Raw genomic sequence first — 14,664 nt, 5'->3', positions numbered from 1 at the left:
AATCATGCACTCGTTCCATTCGGAGGTGACGTGGATCAGGTTGAAGTACCCGAATTTCGCTCCCCGTAACGATAACGTTTTATATTTAAGGCTATGTATAATCTGAATTTGGATATTTCTGTTTCGTTGTTAAGAACACTTATTTTAATTTGTTGTTTTTTTTTTATCTGGTAGTCTGATCGAAGTATGTTTGTTTATTTTATTGTTTTAAGTATGTGTTAAAAGCGCGGAAGTAAGATTCCGAATTTTGGGGTAGTACGTCACCTTGTTGGAAGAACTATTTTGCGTATATTAAGTCGGATGGTTATATTTATTATCCATATGGTTGTGTGTTCGTATTATTCTCCCTTTTGCAAAAGTCATTTAAAACACAATGAAATAAATATAACGACGTAGTCCTAATATTTGAAAGCTGAAATGTGAGTATCATATATATTACGTAATACAAATGTTGATACTGTCATTGGTTTTGCCAATACAAAAAGTACTCTATTCAATTTTATGCATGAGTACATTCAAATCCGATATGTACAGCAGAACATATTACAACACAACCACATAATAAAAGAGTACACAAGCAACTGATACCGAAGCCGCCCACAAAACTAAACGGGCCGACAAAAACCAAGATCCCCGTTTCCCCCCATTCCCATCACTCTGCTGCTGCAATTGGGATTCCAAATCCGATATCTTCTTAACCAACGCGGAGACTTCCAATGGAACTTGCGCCTCCAAATAGTTGATTCTTTTGAGCAAGCCTGGTATAATTTGCTTCGATCTATCACACATTTCAGGATCACACCAATTGAAAAAACGACAACCACTAACCTGAAATTGTATGTTCAATTCGGTAGCATCAAACATATTGTACGAATATGAACTAGAAATTAAAATAAGTCAGTACATTACGAACTAATGTTAAAATTATTCATTACATTACGACACCAGATTAGCAGCGTTGAAATTTTCAGTTGTCATAATTAAGAACAAGGCATTTAATACGACACAAGATAATTCATTGCATAAACCAAAATCTTAAAATAAGTGTTCCAATATTGAAGAACCACTGAATAACACTAACAAACAATTGCAATAGCCGTTCTCTGGTTTTAACTTATAACCGAACAGTTGCCCAACATCAAAATCGCGGCCATTAAGGTTCAGTAATACATAAACCTAATTAGTTAAAATAAATCCATCAATTTTGATTTAGTGGGGAAACAACTTACCCCCCGTTCAGGGCAAGCTACGAACCGTCGTCCTGGGTTTGTAGCCGTCCATGAAGTTTGTACGGCGACCATGTACCCGCAATCGCAATATCTTGGCATTTCCCGATTTATCTTCACTCCGCTAAAATTGTTGCTGCCCGTTCTCCGATGGGAGCTACTACTACCAGAACTCATGGTGATGTAACGAATTCAACGATTTAACTCGATTGAATGGCAGATTTTATTTTTCACCGATTTCCAATTTAGGGTTCGAAATTGTGGTTAAAAATTGCAGTTGATTGGGGCTTTATGAAAACATGATATATTATTATATGTGAAGGGCTTTTACGGAAATTACCAATTATGTCTACAAGAATCAAGTACACAAAACGGCGTATTGTTAGTCTGGGAATATTAGTACCGAGACAATATCACGAACCAAATGTCGTAGTAAGTATAACTTGTCAACACTTCTATCTCAATATTAACCATCCCATCCCTCTCTATATTTCGAAGCCCTCCAACCAAAGAGGCCCAAGTATAAAGTATGACTGTATGACTTTTAAATGCATCAAAATTAATCAATCTTTTTAATATAAATATAATATTAAATTGCAATACATTAGTATATATAATTATGAAAAGAAATAAATTTCTACACAATTGGGCATATGGCCGCATGGGCTTGTATGAATCTCCATAGAAACATGCAAAAGATAAGTATACATGTAGAATTGCAAAAAAGAACAAAAATATTTTGTTTGTACCAAAAACTCCAAATGATAGACTACTCATAACAATATCCTTTTCACATGGGAGACAACAATGATAGACTAATGCACCTAGTGTTGGTCAAAGTATAATTCAACTTATGTTAGACCAATTTCCTAATAATCTGATTATCTCATACAATTTCATAATCTAATATTAGTTAGACGAGAATTACCTAATTCAAATTTAAAACACGATTGTTAGCTACTACTTATATTAATTAATTATGTATTTTATTATGGACTCCCCACTTTCATTGCTTATGAAAAAGTAGATTTCCTAGTCAATATTTCGAGCAACTTTTCCGATTAAGTCACAAATATTGGCGTGAATGTAACGATGTCTGTCGGGTCATGTTAGTCGAGCTTGGGTTGGCTCAAAGTCAATAACAACGGACTTCGTTAGTATATGTTCAAGCTGATACACCATGGTCTTCATAGTTATAGTTTAAACTCGGCTCATGTATTTATTCAGGATTTTGGTTCATATCGGGCTTTTGCTGGGCCTGTGAGTCATTTGTAAATTACATACTTTATAACGTTGGCTCAAATATAATCGGACTGAACCATCGGGTTTCGGTTAGACTCGACCTAATTACCGACACCCAATGTAGAAGCAACAAGTTGTAATCTATGATACTATAGTTTAATATTTTAATTTTCTTAATACTTGTGGCGAAACCTCAAACGACGGTTATTTTGAACCGGCAGAGGTGCATTACCTAATTGCCGAAGCATAACTTTGCTGCGATTAGAAGAAAATGTTGATAATTTAACGAGATATATATATATATATATATATATATATATATATATATATATATATATATATATATATATATATATATATATATATATAAAAAGATGAAAAGGAAAAAGAAAAGAAGTGTAAAGGTGGCACCTAGGCCCCTCTTGGGGGTGGGGGTTTTGACCCCCATGGGAGTGGCCTTTATTGAGGGCGTGATTGATGGCAATACACCTCCAAGATTTCTTAATTCTCACTCTTGCATTAAAGTTGTGAATTGTGATTCACATTATACCTGATTTTTTAGCACTCCTATACTTTATTTATTTCTTTTTTTCCAATCGACGCGGTTTGAATTTCAAATTATATAGATTTACATGAACGCCAGAGGCCCAGAAGAATATATATTTAATAAAATAAATGTATTTAATGATGCAACATACTATGAAATTAAATATTATATATAAACTATTAAATAAGGCCATTATAATTAACAATAATTTATGTTTTAGAATATTTATTTAACAAAACATTTATGAATTGTGATGCAAAATGCATAAAATCCCACACATCAATTTTACAGAACTACCCTCATCAAAAAGAAAAAAATGGGTAAATTTTACTTCCCCTCTTGTACTTTGGTTTAATATCACTTTACCCCATTCTTCTCTCGATTGCATCGATTTATCCCTGCACTTGAAAATTGTCTCGGCCATCGACGTTAGTTTTCAGACCTTTGACCTTAACACCGTTTGGTCTAAGGTCTGAAAATTACGAAAAACCACTCCCAATTTAAATGATTATAAAAAAAATAAAATTGTGGTTGTCGTTGTGGATTCTACTTTCTCGTTGTATTGAAATTTTTTATTTTATTTTTTATTTTATTTTTTATTTTTTAATAATTATTTAAATTGGGAAGTGTGGCGTTTTTGTAATTTCAGAGATTAGACAAAACTGTATTGCAGTAAAATGTCTGACAACTAAACAGCAAGGGCCACATTGAGACAAATTTTCAAATATATGGGGGACAAATCGATGCAATCGAGAATAAAATGAGGTAAAGTGATACCGAACCAAAGTATAATGGGAAAAAGTGACATTTGCCCGAAAAAAAATATATATTCATATATAATCCTGCTCTCGTTCAATAGTCCACAAATTATACAGGAAGTTTAAACTTTAAACTGCTCTATGCAAATCCTTTGCAACGATCTTAACCTAAAAATGTTGGCAAAAAGAATAAAACTCGAATAGTTAAATAATGCGCTTCTCTTATTCCACCAAATAGTCGGGGGAAGTTAGGTGATACACCTAGTTATTTATAGTGAATGAATTTGATCCGTACATTAAATCAAATAACCATCCACTAAACATACATAAACATGAGTGAGAGATTACTTAGAGCATCCAATTTCCCCTAATTAGTCCATCCTGAAATTATAAATAATAATAAAGTAAATAAATAAAAGTAGCCCCTCCATTCCCAAATTCTTTCTATTTTAGTCATTCTCAAGTTTCAACCACCCCCACCCCCACCCCCACCCCCACCCCATTAAAGAGAAAATCTAAATAAGATCATCAAAATAAATTAAAAATAATCAAAATCAAAATAAAGAATAAAAAGCAAGTCAATTTTCACTTTAGTGATACATACATATATATATATATATATATACACACCTTCATATATGTGTCGTCTACAAGCACTTCCACACACCATTGTTTCCAACACACTCATTTCACACTCTCTCTCTCACACACACACACACACACACAATTACACGCACAAAATTACACACATGGACTGGTTCTCATGGCTATCAAAAACAGAGCTAGACCCAACCCTAGTCTACGAGTACGGCCTCACATTCGCACAGAACGAGCTCGAACGAGACGACGTCGTTTACTTCAACCACGAGTTCCTCCAGAGCATGGGCATCTTCATAGCCAAGCACCGCCTAGAAATCCTCAAACTCGCCGCAAAAGAAAAGAAGGGCGCCGCCGCCATCCCGCCCCACCACCACATGTCCAGAATCTTGATCGCCGCCGTCGCCCGAACCAAGAGGTGCTTCTCCAAGTACGTCCAGCCCTTGCTCCGCCGCCGCCGCCGCGAGGAACCGTCGTCTGCTCTCGCCGTCGTCGTCCCCCACCGGAATTCTATTGTGAAGAGGAGCAAGAGGTTCGCGGTGGCGAACGAGAAGCAGCGGCGGCGGCAGCCGCCTCTTCTGCTCACGAATGGGAGCCCGCGGATGCTGTTCCACGGCGGCTCGAGAATCAACAGTTTCTCGAGCCCTCTGAGCCGTGATCAGCTCGAAGATAGAGACGGCGGCGACGGTGATCGGAAAATGGACGACGGCGGAGATGCCGATGAGTACTGGTCCTCCGCCGTGGAGGAGATCAGATGGGATACCATGTTTCAGAACTTGAAACCCACTTGAAAAAAAAAATACATTTCTAATTTTAATTAATGTTTTTTTTTTCTTTTTTTTTTAATTAATTGATTAATTAGTGAATTTGAATGGCGTGGGAGATTGTTTTTTAGGCTCTTCCACCATGGCTTGGAGATTTTATTTTTTTTTTCTTTAATATTTTTAAAATTTTATTTAATATTTTTTGTTTTCTTTTTAATTTCTCCACTAATTAGTGGGCCCCACAAAAGGGTTTGTGGTGAATAGTGAAAATCCAGTTGAGGATCTTTACTATGTAGGAGTAATGAATTTGTCTCCCTTGCTTTCTTGCAAGAGTGATGACTTCTTTTGTGTCATAATTAAAGTTGTTTGATTAATTTGGGCCTTATTTCTTTTATAGAATTTCGTGTACTTCTCGATAAATTAATAATCTCGATTAAATATCTATTTTCAGGTCTCGGCTCCAAGACAACAAGCTAAAAAATCAATTAATTAATTGTTACAGAGAAGAAAAAAAACAACACTTGCAATAGAAAACAAAGGTCTCTGCCGAATTATATTTGATAATTTATTCGAATTCTCGCTCGATCGGATCATACAGTCGAACGATCTTTTAAGTTGCATACCATTACACAACGATTTAAACAGTAAAATCAATTATTAGATTATCTAAAACACATTTATTTCTCATACAACAATCGGCATTAGGCATATTAGAAAAAATTAAGCCTTTTACCTCAATAATAATTATAAAAAACCGCGACCCACAAAAGAAACTTCCGGAATAATCAATGACCGGAAGAGCTTTGAGGCAAACGAAAAGATCCACCTGCATAAAGCATCTGATAAACTGGCCTTATCCTTATCGTAAGAACCACGCTCAACAAACTTCCCAGCCCACAAACACCCGCCAAGACAAGAAACGTGGCCCGGAAGCAATTCGGGCCCATGCAGTTGGGGCCCGTCTGCTTGGCAGCCTCGGAGTCGTACACCTGGCCTGCCAGCAGGGCGGAGAAGAGAAGGGCGCCGACGGGGTTTCCTAATTGCATGAAGTTGAAGATTATGCCAAAGTGTCTTAACCCGAAGAGCTCGGAGGCCGTTGGAATCATTACGGCGAACTGTACGCCGTAGCAAACTCCGAGCAACCCCGTTGCGGCGTAGAGCGTGACGCTGCTTAGGGCGGAGGCGTATAGGAGAAATATTAGGATCATTATTAGCTGTGTTACGGACATTAAAAATGTTCGAGGGATGGTTTTTGTCGACCTGCAAATGAAAATAAATTAGAGACACGTTAGCCGGTGGTAAGAACCGAAAGACGTAAAAGACATTTTCTCGTACAAGTTTTATTTATACGAGGCTTCATCGATGGAAATTTAAAAAAAAAAATGAATCTTTTTGACCTCACTAAGTGTTCGGAAACAGCTCCGGCGCCGAGCCTGCCCAAGAAATTGCAAAAGCTGAACAAGCTCAACAAAATCGTGGTGTCGTCCACACCGAGCGAAACACCAATCTGAGCCAAATTATTAAGCACCGTCACACCCGAACCAACTCCAAGAAAATAAACGAACCACAAAAGCCAAAAATCGGCTTTCACAACCGCCTCACGAAACTTAAAATCCTCCCCTCTCCTCGGTTTCCTCTTCTTCTTCACCTCCCCTACCGCCCCTTCTCCGACAGCAAGCAGCAAATCCACCTCCGAAACATCCTCGGATTCGTAGTAGCTCCCGAGATTAGTCAACGACGAAGACGGTGTCATAAGTGGCTCCATTTCATCCGAACCTTCCGGAAGCTTCTTGATATTCGCGGGGAACAAAGTCATCTTCAACGGGATAACTAACGGAGCCATCAAGAGAACAACCATAACCGCAATAAACACGTACGAGATATTGTCTCCGAGGGCAAAATAGTCTTTTAATATAGTCGTCACGAGGAGATAGACCGCGAGCGTGAGGCTGGCGATTTGGATGAAGAGAAAGTGGCCGTTTTCCGTCGAGTCTTCACCGGAAGCTGGCGTACACGGGCGGACAAAGTACATCATTACAAGGCCTATAATCGGGATTCCTAGGGTTAGGAGGAGGAGGTGCTTCGAGGCTGAGCCGCTAAGGACCATCGTGTAGACCTCCGTGAAAACGGCGGCGCTCAAGCCGACGTAGCCTTTGAGTATTCCGGCGACTGTCCCTCGGCTGACCGGAAAGTTCTTCATGTTTGTGACGAGGACAGCTGTACCGAGCCATGCGCTGCTGTTTGTGCCGATGCATAGTGCTAACCATAACTGCGGTGCACATATTAAGAAAACTAATAAATATACGTGGTTTAGGGAGAAATATATGGTGTGACGAAAAGACCAAAATACCCCTATCGCTAATTTTATTTTCATTAATTCTACGTCAACTTAATTAAGAGTGATACGGGGCGGAATTGGAAAAAATAGTAATTAATGCATCGTCGAAATTCTAAAAGTTAAACGGAGATAAAATCGGGTTTTAGTAACATAATTCTTTAATAACAATGAAGAATTAGAGACAGATTAATCTTAGGGTTTCCAAATTTGGGCAAAATTCAAACTTCACCACACACACACAAATCAAACAACAGCTTCATGAAAATGAAGTCAAAAGACAAGTACGAGGTTTCTCAATTACTATGTTTTTTTTTACTGTACGATGTTAACAGATCCATGCTAGAAACGGAATTGATGTTAATTCCAATAAAGTACAAAAACCCAAAATTAAGATCCAAATACAAAAAAGGGCTAAATTAGAACTTAGATTTAATTAAGAAGAAAAAATAAAAAAATTGAACAGTAAATTACTTACGAGCCAATATGGAATTGATTGAACGGACTGGCTAACGGCGAGCCAAAGAACGCCGTAACCGAAGAAAGAAGCACAAACGCCGACGAGGAGAACAGCCCAAGGAGGGAACTTATTACAGGCGATTCCGGGAAGAATTCCGACATTCTCTCCGATATCATTGGCCACTCCGAGGATGGTGAGCTGCTGCTGATTGAAGCCGAGAACTGATTTCAGCGACGGAGAGTATAGAGGGAAAGTGTAGGCGTTTCCGGCGGCGATTTGCACCCAAACGGCGGCACCTAACCCCACCCACGGCGGCCTGCTCCCTGCTTTCAGGACTACCATTAGATTAGATTCTCTTTCTCCGGATTTTTTTTGTCTGGAGAATCAATTGGACTGTGTATGGAGTGGAGATTTTCTAGAGAGAGAAAGGAGAGAGAGAGACGTGTTGAAATTGGGTTTTAGGACATGAAATTCTTCTTGACATTGGAGGATCCTAAATATGCGCATTTTTATTGCACGGATGTTTCCTTTTGGCTCGTGTTTGTATTTCTTAATTCGTTTATGCTTACTTTATTAACAATAATAACAAAAAAAAAAAGAAAAAAAAAAAAAAGGATATTTTTTTCAAATAATATTTGTATCTGCGTCATCATCAGCTTAATTTAGTTTATAATCGTAATTTGCTGATGTCACCACTAAAGTTAGGTAATGTGTGACCCATATTAGATGTTGCACCCTCGTGTAATATATAGCGTAGTTTTCAAGTATAGATTTATATAAATAATTACACACTAAGGTGATGTTTTGCAAATTGCTTTTAGGCGGTGTTTGCAAATGATTATTTAAAAGCAGAAGTTAGTGATTGTGATTTAAGTTAGTTTTAAGTGCTTATTTCTAAAAGTTGGGGGTGTTTGCAAATATTTCGGAAAATGAACTAAAATTGAAAAAGCAGGGTTATGGGTGCTTTTAAAAAGAGTTAAATGCAAAAACACCCCCTGTGTTAATCCTAAAGACCAAAAAACCCCCTGGGATAAAAAAAGTGGCACAAACCCCCCTGTAATCAATAGTCAAAGCCATACACCCCCCTATCCTTTGTGCGTGTCATTCACTCGCTGTGTGTGCGATTACTTGTGTGATTTTTGTATATTTTGTGCGTGAAAGGACAAAATTGCCCTTCTGAATCAACACTCATTAAACAATTAAACTACTCATGATTTTTTTAATAATATTTAAATTTAAAAAAATAAAATGAAAAAATATAAATTATATTTAAACAAATTAAAAAAGAAAAGAAAAAAGAAATGGCATAAAAAACCACCTCATCATCTTCTTCCTCCAAAATGCCCCACTCCCACGGATCCTCATCATCTTCTTCCTCCAATATGCCCCACCCCCACCACCTCCTGCCAAGGCCGCCGGTTCGCTGGAAACCTCAAAAAATTTAGTACCACAACAACGAAAATGGCAAAATTGGAATGCATATATACTTCATTTTTGGGAAAATCGAAGAAATGGGTGGCCCCGAGAAAATGGGTTGAAAAATCTGGAATGTAGTAATTGTTTTGTTGAGGAGAGAAGAAGGTTTATTGTTGCCGGTCGACATGTAATGGTGTCGAAATTGTGGATCATGACTTTGGATTTTTTTTTTCTTGGAATAATTTTGTAAGAAATTTTGATTTGAGAGGAAATTCGTTGTTGATAGGGGTTGAGAAGCAATTGCCAGAGAGGGGTTTCAGTCCACGAACGGAGCCGGCGACGGCACTGGTGGGGAGGGGTGGGGTGAGGTGATGTGCCCAGAGAATTAAAATCACAGTGTGTGTAATGTGTGTCTGTGTGTTTTTTTGTTTTGGGAAGAGGGCTTAATTGAAAGTATTAGGGACTGAATTGAAAATTTTAAAAACTTCATTTGGGTCATAAAATTTTAGAGGTTGGACAGATTTATCCGAGGGTTTACTCGTCTTTTCACGATCGGTCAACAAATAAAATAAAAATGGGTCGAGTATGCTTGTTTGAACACTTATCGGGGGGGTTTTTGTCACTTTTTTTATCCCAGGGGGGTTTTCGGTCTTTAGGATTAACACAGGGGGGGTTTTTGCATTTAACTCCTTTTAAAAATATAGCTTAAAGCAGATTATTTTAAGAGAAGCAAAAGCAAAAGTTGATTTTGCAAACACCTAAAAACAGATTATGAGCAAAAAAAATCGCATAATCACTTTCAAAAAGCATTTGCAAACACCACCTTAGAAATAGATTATGATTTTTTTCTAAACATAATCTATTTTTAGGCTTTTGCAAAACAAACCTTTGCTTTTACTTCTCTTAAAATAAATTGTTTTAAACTATAATTTTAAAAGCACATATGTATCTGTTTTTTCTTTTGTAGTTGATTTTCCAGCTAATTTGCAAACACCCCCAACTTTTAGTTATAAGCATTTAATTCCAACCTTACTAACTTTTGCTTAAGTTTTTGCAAACACCACCTAAGCACACATACATGTATGTGCGTTATTACATATAGATCAATGTTCAAGAATCAAGATTACTCGATGTATTATTTTATCAGATGTAGCATCTACAAAATCGTAATAAAATGTCGGCCAATTTTATGTTGCACTGCATCGACTGAGTGTGGAGCCAAAGTCACAGTCCACATAACCCTTTACCAATTTTCGATAGTATAGTTTGCAATTAAATTCTATTATTTTATTAAATAAGTTGTATCATCATTGGTTTTAAATAGGTGACTACATTAAGAATATATTATTTTATCATTGAGATTTAATATTAATTTTGTTAAATAAAATGTTTTATATGCGAATCGTATAAAATATTATAGTTAACAGATTTAAATAATTATAATCTAAATAATCCAATATTTATTTATTAATTAAACAATTATTAGTCAATTAAAAATTAATCCAATCTCATCTAATGCAAATTAATTCGATATAGATATCAATTGGGCTTCTGTCACATTTAGCCCATCCAATTTAACCCATTGGGTTGTCTAAACATAGGTCCATTAGTATCAATTACAAAAAAAAAAAAAAAAAAAACACATGCATTGTAAATGCCACTTATTATTGTTTACGTCTATTTTAAGACTTATTATTTTAATTTTGATTTTTTTTTTTTTTTGGAATCTATCAGTTTGTACACATAATGGTGAATACATACGTTAAAATATTTGATTTGTAACAAAAAGCCATTTATGGCAATAATTGATTTCAATATTCGCGTGACACGATGTTCCAAGTTGTTGTTAGATTCTGCTCACAATTAAAATACTATTTTGTATAAACTTCGACTAAACAATACCCTATTTTCACTCATCAATTTCATTTTGATTTGCTATTCAATCATTTAACCCATCTTTGATTAGGCCACCAATAAATTATTGCCCAAATTTTAATTCGCTAGTATATTACAGATCTATGGTTTATTGTCGCACCGCAACATAATCGAGCAATGTGTAGGAGTGCTCATTCAGTGATATCGCATCGAACCTTAGCGGGATTTCGGTAAATCGAAATTTAGATACTTCAAAAATTTGTATCATTTACCGTACCGAACTATTCAGTTCGTAAGTTTCCTTGTTAGTACCGGGCAAGCTGAAATTAATTTTAATAGTTTAAAAATGTAAAGATTTATCTTTAAATAAATTAATTCTATCGGCCCTGATAACGAAAAGTGATCATCAATAGAGGTTACTTTGTAAATAATTAAAAAAATTTATCGATCTAAAAGTATTTTACAATTTGTTATAACCTTCAAGAATTTAAAATAGAAAGAACAAAATATAAATATTGATTAAATATTTCGGTATTCGATATGGTTCGGTATAGCGGACCTCAATACCGTATACCGTACCAATTATCGAACTGGATTTTTGATTCGATATTTCACACATACCAAATTTGCGATTTTGATTCGAATCAATCGGTTTGTCGACCAAGTGAACACCCGTAAAAATTTGTTTGATAATGGGTCGTCTGATGACTGCGCCACATCAATTATTTTACCCTCCCATGATGATAAATTAATAAGTATATATATATATATATATATATATATATATATATATATATATATATATATATGTTTATCTATTTATTTATTTATTTAAAAATATTGTACCCTTCCCATCAAACATGGGCCTCCACCTCACATGCTCCCACCCAATTCTTGATTCAAATTCTCTCATTCATTACCTGCAGCTGTTGCCACCTCAACTCGATTCAATTATTTTCATATTATGGTTACTATTTTAATTGCATTTTTTTTCAAATTGCTATAAAATAAAATAAAATAAAAGCATAACTGATGAGTCACACAGTATTATTATTTACTAATTTAGTTACATTTGTTCTGTATGTAAAATTGTAAATAACGTTAGACCACTCTCATTTTAGCTTTCTATATTTTTATCCCATTTGTTTCCAGTTTTCGGAACATATTTTGCCCAAACACGGTCTTATATTCTGCTGATTATTACAGTTAAATTTCTATGACTTAGTATTATAAAAATTAACGAAATTTAACAAATTTTGCGAAATATTAAAATTATTTTTACCGAGTCGATGCAGGAAACATTGCTATTTGATTCGAATTATTTTTTTTAATACTTAATACGGTTTACATAGCGTTTACGAGTTATTGTACAGTTTATTCATTACATTTCGAGTTGATGTGGTTATTGTATTAAATTTTTGCAATTTTTCTATGAATACTTTAATGCCTAATATTTTTTAAAATTTTAAACCATGCTTTTAAAGCATGTGGTAAAAGAGGAGAAATTAACCAGAAATGATATGTAATTAAATTTATATTTAATTCAAATAATTTCCAAATTTAACACAACAGTGTATTATCATCATATAGTAAATAAAAAATAAAAAATAAAAAATAAAAAATAAAAAATAAAAAATAAAAAAGGAAAAAGAAGAATCATTCGAGTTCTTGTACTACGATAGAACTCATAAATGAGGGGATTTCCACAGCCACAAAAATCGGCTAAACCACCCGAGTCCAACTCAGTGTATCAACTCAGCGAGTCGACTCTGTACACGAACACAAAGGGTCAAAAAGTGTTTTTTACGCTATAAACCGTCGGCTTTCGACATCACTGAGAGCCGGCTCGGCCGCGGCTGGAAATCGAATCGGCGGCGCAAGTTGTGTGACGACGGCCGAATCAACGCCGCCAGAGCTCTCCTCACCAAATCCCCCTCCACCGTTCCGATTCGGACCAAGGAATTCGTCATCGCCGATCGCCTCATATTCAATTGATGACTCGACCGATACGACGACGGATGATTGCCGCTCCCGGCGGCGGCGGCGGCGCTGCTCTTGTGGAGGCTGCACCGGAAGGACCCTGGGTGCGTCGTAGGGGAACACATGCACGTCCTCTTCGGTCCTGACTTCAACGAGCGGTGGCTCTGCTTCTGGTGGTGGTGGTGGTGCGCGGCGGCGGCGGCGATCGGGTGGCTCCTGTAGGCGGAGAATCGAATCGACGATGAAGGGGAAACGGATCTGCCGAGGGTGACGCGGGTAGGGCTGGTGGAGCGGGTGAGAATCGGGTCGGGTCTGGAATCGGATCGGGCGGCGAAGGCGGTGGTGGTGGTAGATGAGGTGGAGATGGAGGAGGAGCAGAATCTACCCGACGGAGAGAGGGAGCGTTGCAAGTGGCTGTGGAATGTTGTACCTTGTGACGATCTGTTTCTCGAAGACGCTTCCATTGGTTGTACCTTCATTTTTTTTAAATTAAAATAAAAAAAAAAATTTGAAAAAGGAAAAAAGTGGATTTTCAGGAGTTGCGTTTGGCTATTGATTTCGGCAAACCTATTCACAACTGAAGAAACGCTTATATAGGTGGAGGTGGCGGTGGCAGTTACGTAAATAACAGGGACTGTTTAGGGTGTAACCCGGAAAAGTGGTGAACCGGCCGTTGGTTGAGATAAGGAGGAGGTGGGTTAGGGTTTTTATTATTCTATGGGTAAAACTCGTGAAAGCAATGGGCTCTAGAGAGCGTACTTATCACGCGATTTTTGTGCCGCGTCGCTGTTACGCTCCTAATTTATTATCAATATACAAGGCCTTATTTGGTTTTTATATTAAGATTATTCCGTATAAGATTATATATTTTTTTAATAAGTTAATTGTATGATTGAATTAACGAATGTCTAATAAAAAAATATAAATTTTCTAAAAAATAAATAAATACTCCATTTGTTCCACAATAACTATCTATTTTTAAAATTATTTTTATTTCATATTATCTGTCACTTTACATTTCCAACACTGCATTAATTGTGTAATTATCAATTTTACCCTTATTAACTATCTCCAACACTCTCTCACATTAATTATTGGTAAGGGCATTTTAGTATAAGAACATACATTTTTCTAAAATTAAGCAACATTTATTGAGATTCTTAATCCTTGTACACAAGCTAAAAACGATAATTATAAAGGAATTGGGGAGTATTGTTTAACAACCTAAATATCGTATAAAGTTTACCTATTTAATCAATTTATGATTTATTTTACCAATTTAGTGATACCTAATTACTACGTCCGAGTAGGTGACAAAAGAATATTATTTTCGAAAGTTAAAACTTATTCTAAATTTGAAAATCTAAAAAAATCAATACAATACATTGAAGTATTTTGTGAGAAAAAATCACTGCAGAAAAGGAATTTTCATGATTGAAATCATTAGAAATCAAAATCCAATTT

General features: G+C 36.2%; 4 protein-coding genes across 4 annotated transcripts; 1 reads left to right on the top strand and 3 right to left on the bottom strand.

Annotated features, from left to right (window-relative positions):
- Window positions 1-543: 543 nt before the first annotated feature.
- Window positions 544-1,403, bottom strand: LOC105968187 (uncharacterized). The gene is made up of 2 exons (XM_012992810.2): window positions 1,230-1,403; window positions 544-828 (listed from the first exon to the last, which is right to left on the bottom strand). Exons 1-2 carry the CDS (start codon window positions 1,401-1,403, stop codon window positions 544-546), a joined length of 459 nt encoding a protein of 152 aa, XP_012848264.2.
- Window positions 1,404-4,411: 3,008 nt separating this feature from the next.
- Window positions 4,412-5,578, top strand: LOC105975579 (uncharacterized). Its single transcript, XM_013000780.2, has one exon. It carries the CDS (start codon window positions 4,412-4,414, stop codon window positions 5,159-5,161), a length of 750 nt encoding a protein of 249 aa, XP_012856234.2. The 3' UTR covers window positions 5,162-5,578.
- An 83-nt stretch (window positions 5,579-5,661) lies between these two features.
- Window positions 5,662-8,481, bottom strand: LOC105975931 (Major facilitator superfamily protein). The gene is made up of 3 exons (XM_013001181.2): window positions 7,948-8,481; window positions 6,532-7,403; window positions 5,662-6,394 (listed from the first exon to the last, which is right to left on the bottom strand). The coding sequence occupies exons 1-3, from the start codon at window positions 8,269-8,271 to the stop codon at window positions 5,920-5,922; spliced, it is 1,671 nt and encodes a 556-aa protein (XP_012856635.2). The 5' UTR covers window positions 8,272-8,481; the 3' UTR covers window positions 5,662-5,919.
- Window positions 8,482-12,725: 4,244 nt separating this feature from the next.
- On the bottom strand, window positions 12,726-13,872 carry LOC105975497 (uncharacterized). The gene has a single exon (XM_013000696.2). It carries the CDS (start codon window positions 13,677-13,679, stop codon window positions 13,029-13,031), a length of 651 nt encoding a protein of 216 aa, XP_012856150.2. The 5' UTR covers window positions 13,680-13,872; the 3' UTR covers window positions 12,726-13,028.
- Window positions 13,873-14,664: the final 792 nt, after the last annotated feature.

This window comes from Erythranthe guttata, chromosome 9 (genome assembly GCF_056151865.1).
Source record: "Erythranthe guttata isolate IM_541 chromosome 9, IM_541, whole genome shotgun sequence".
In the NCBI taxonomy this organism is placed as follows: domain Eukaryota; kingdom Viridiplantae; phylum Streptophyta; class Magnoliopsida; order Lamiales; family Phrymaceae; genus Erythranthe; species Erythranthe guttata.
Note: the sequence above shows the minus strand (reverse complement) of the source record. Positions and strands in the feature narration are given on the sequence as shown.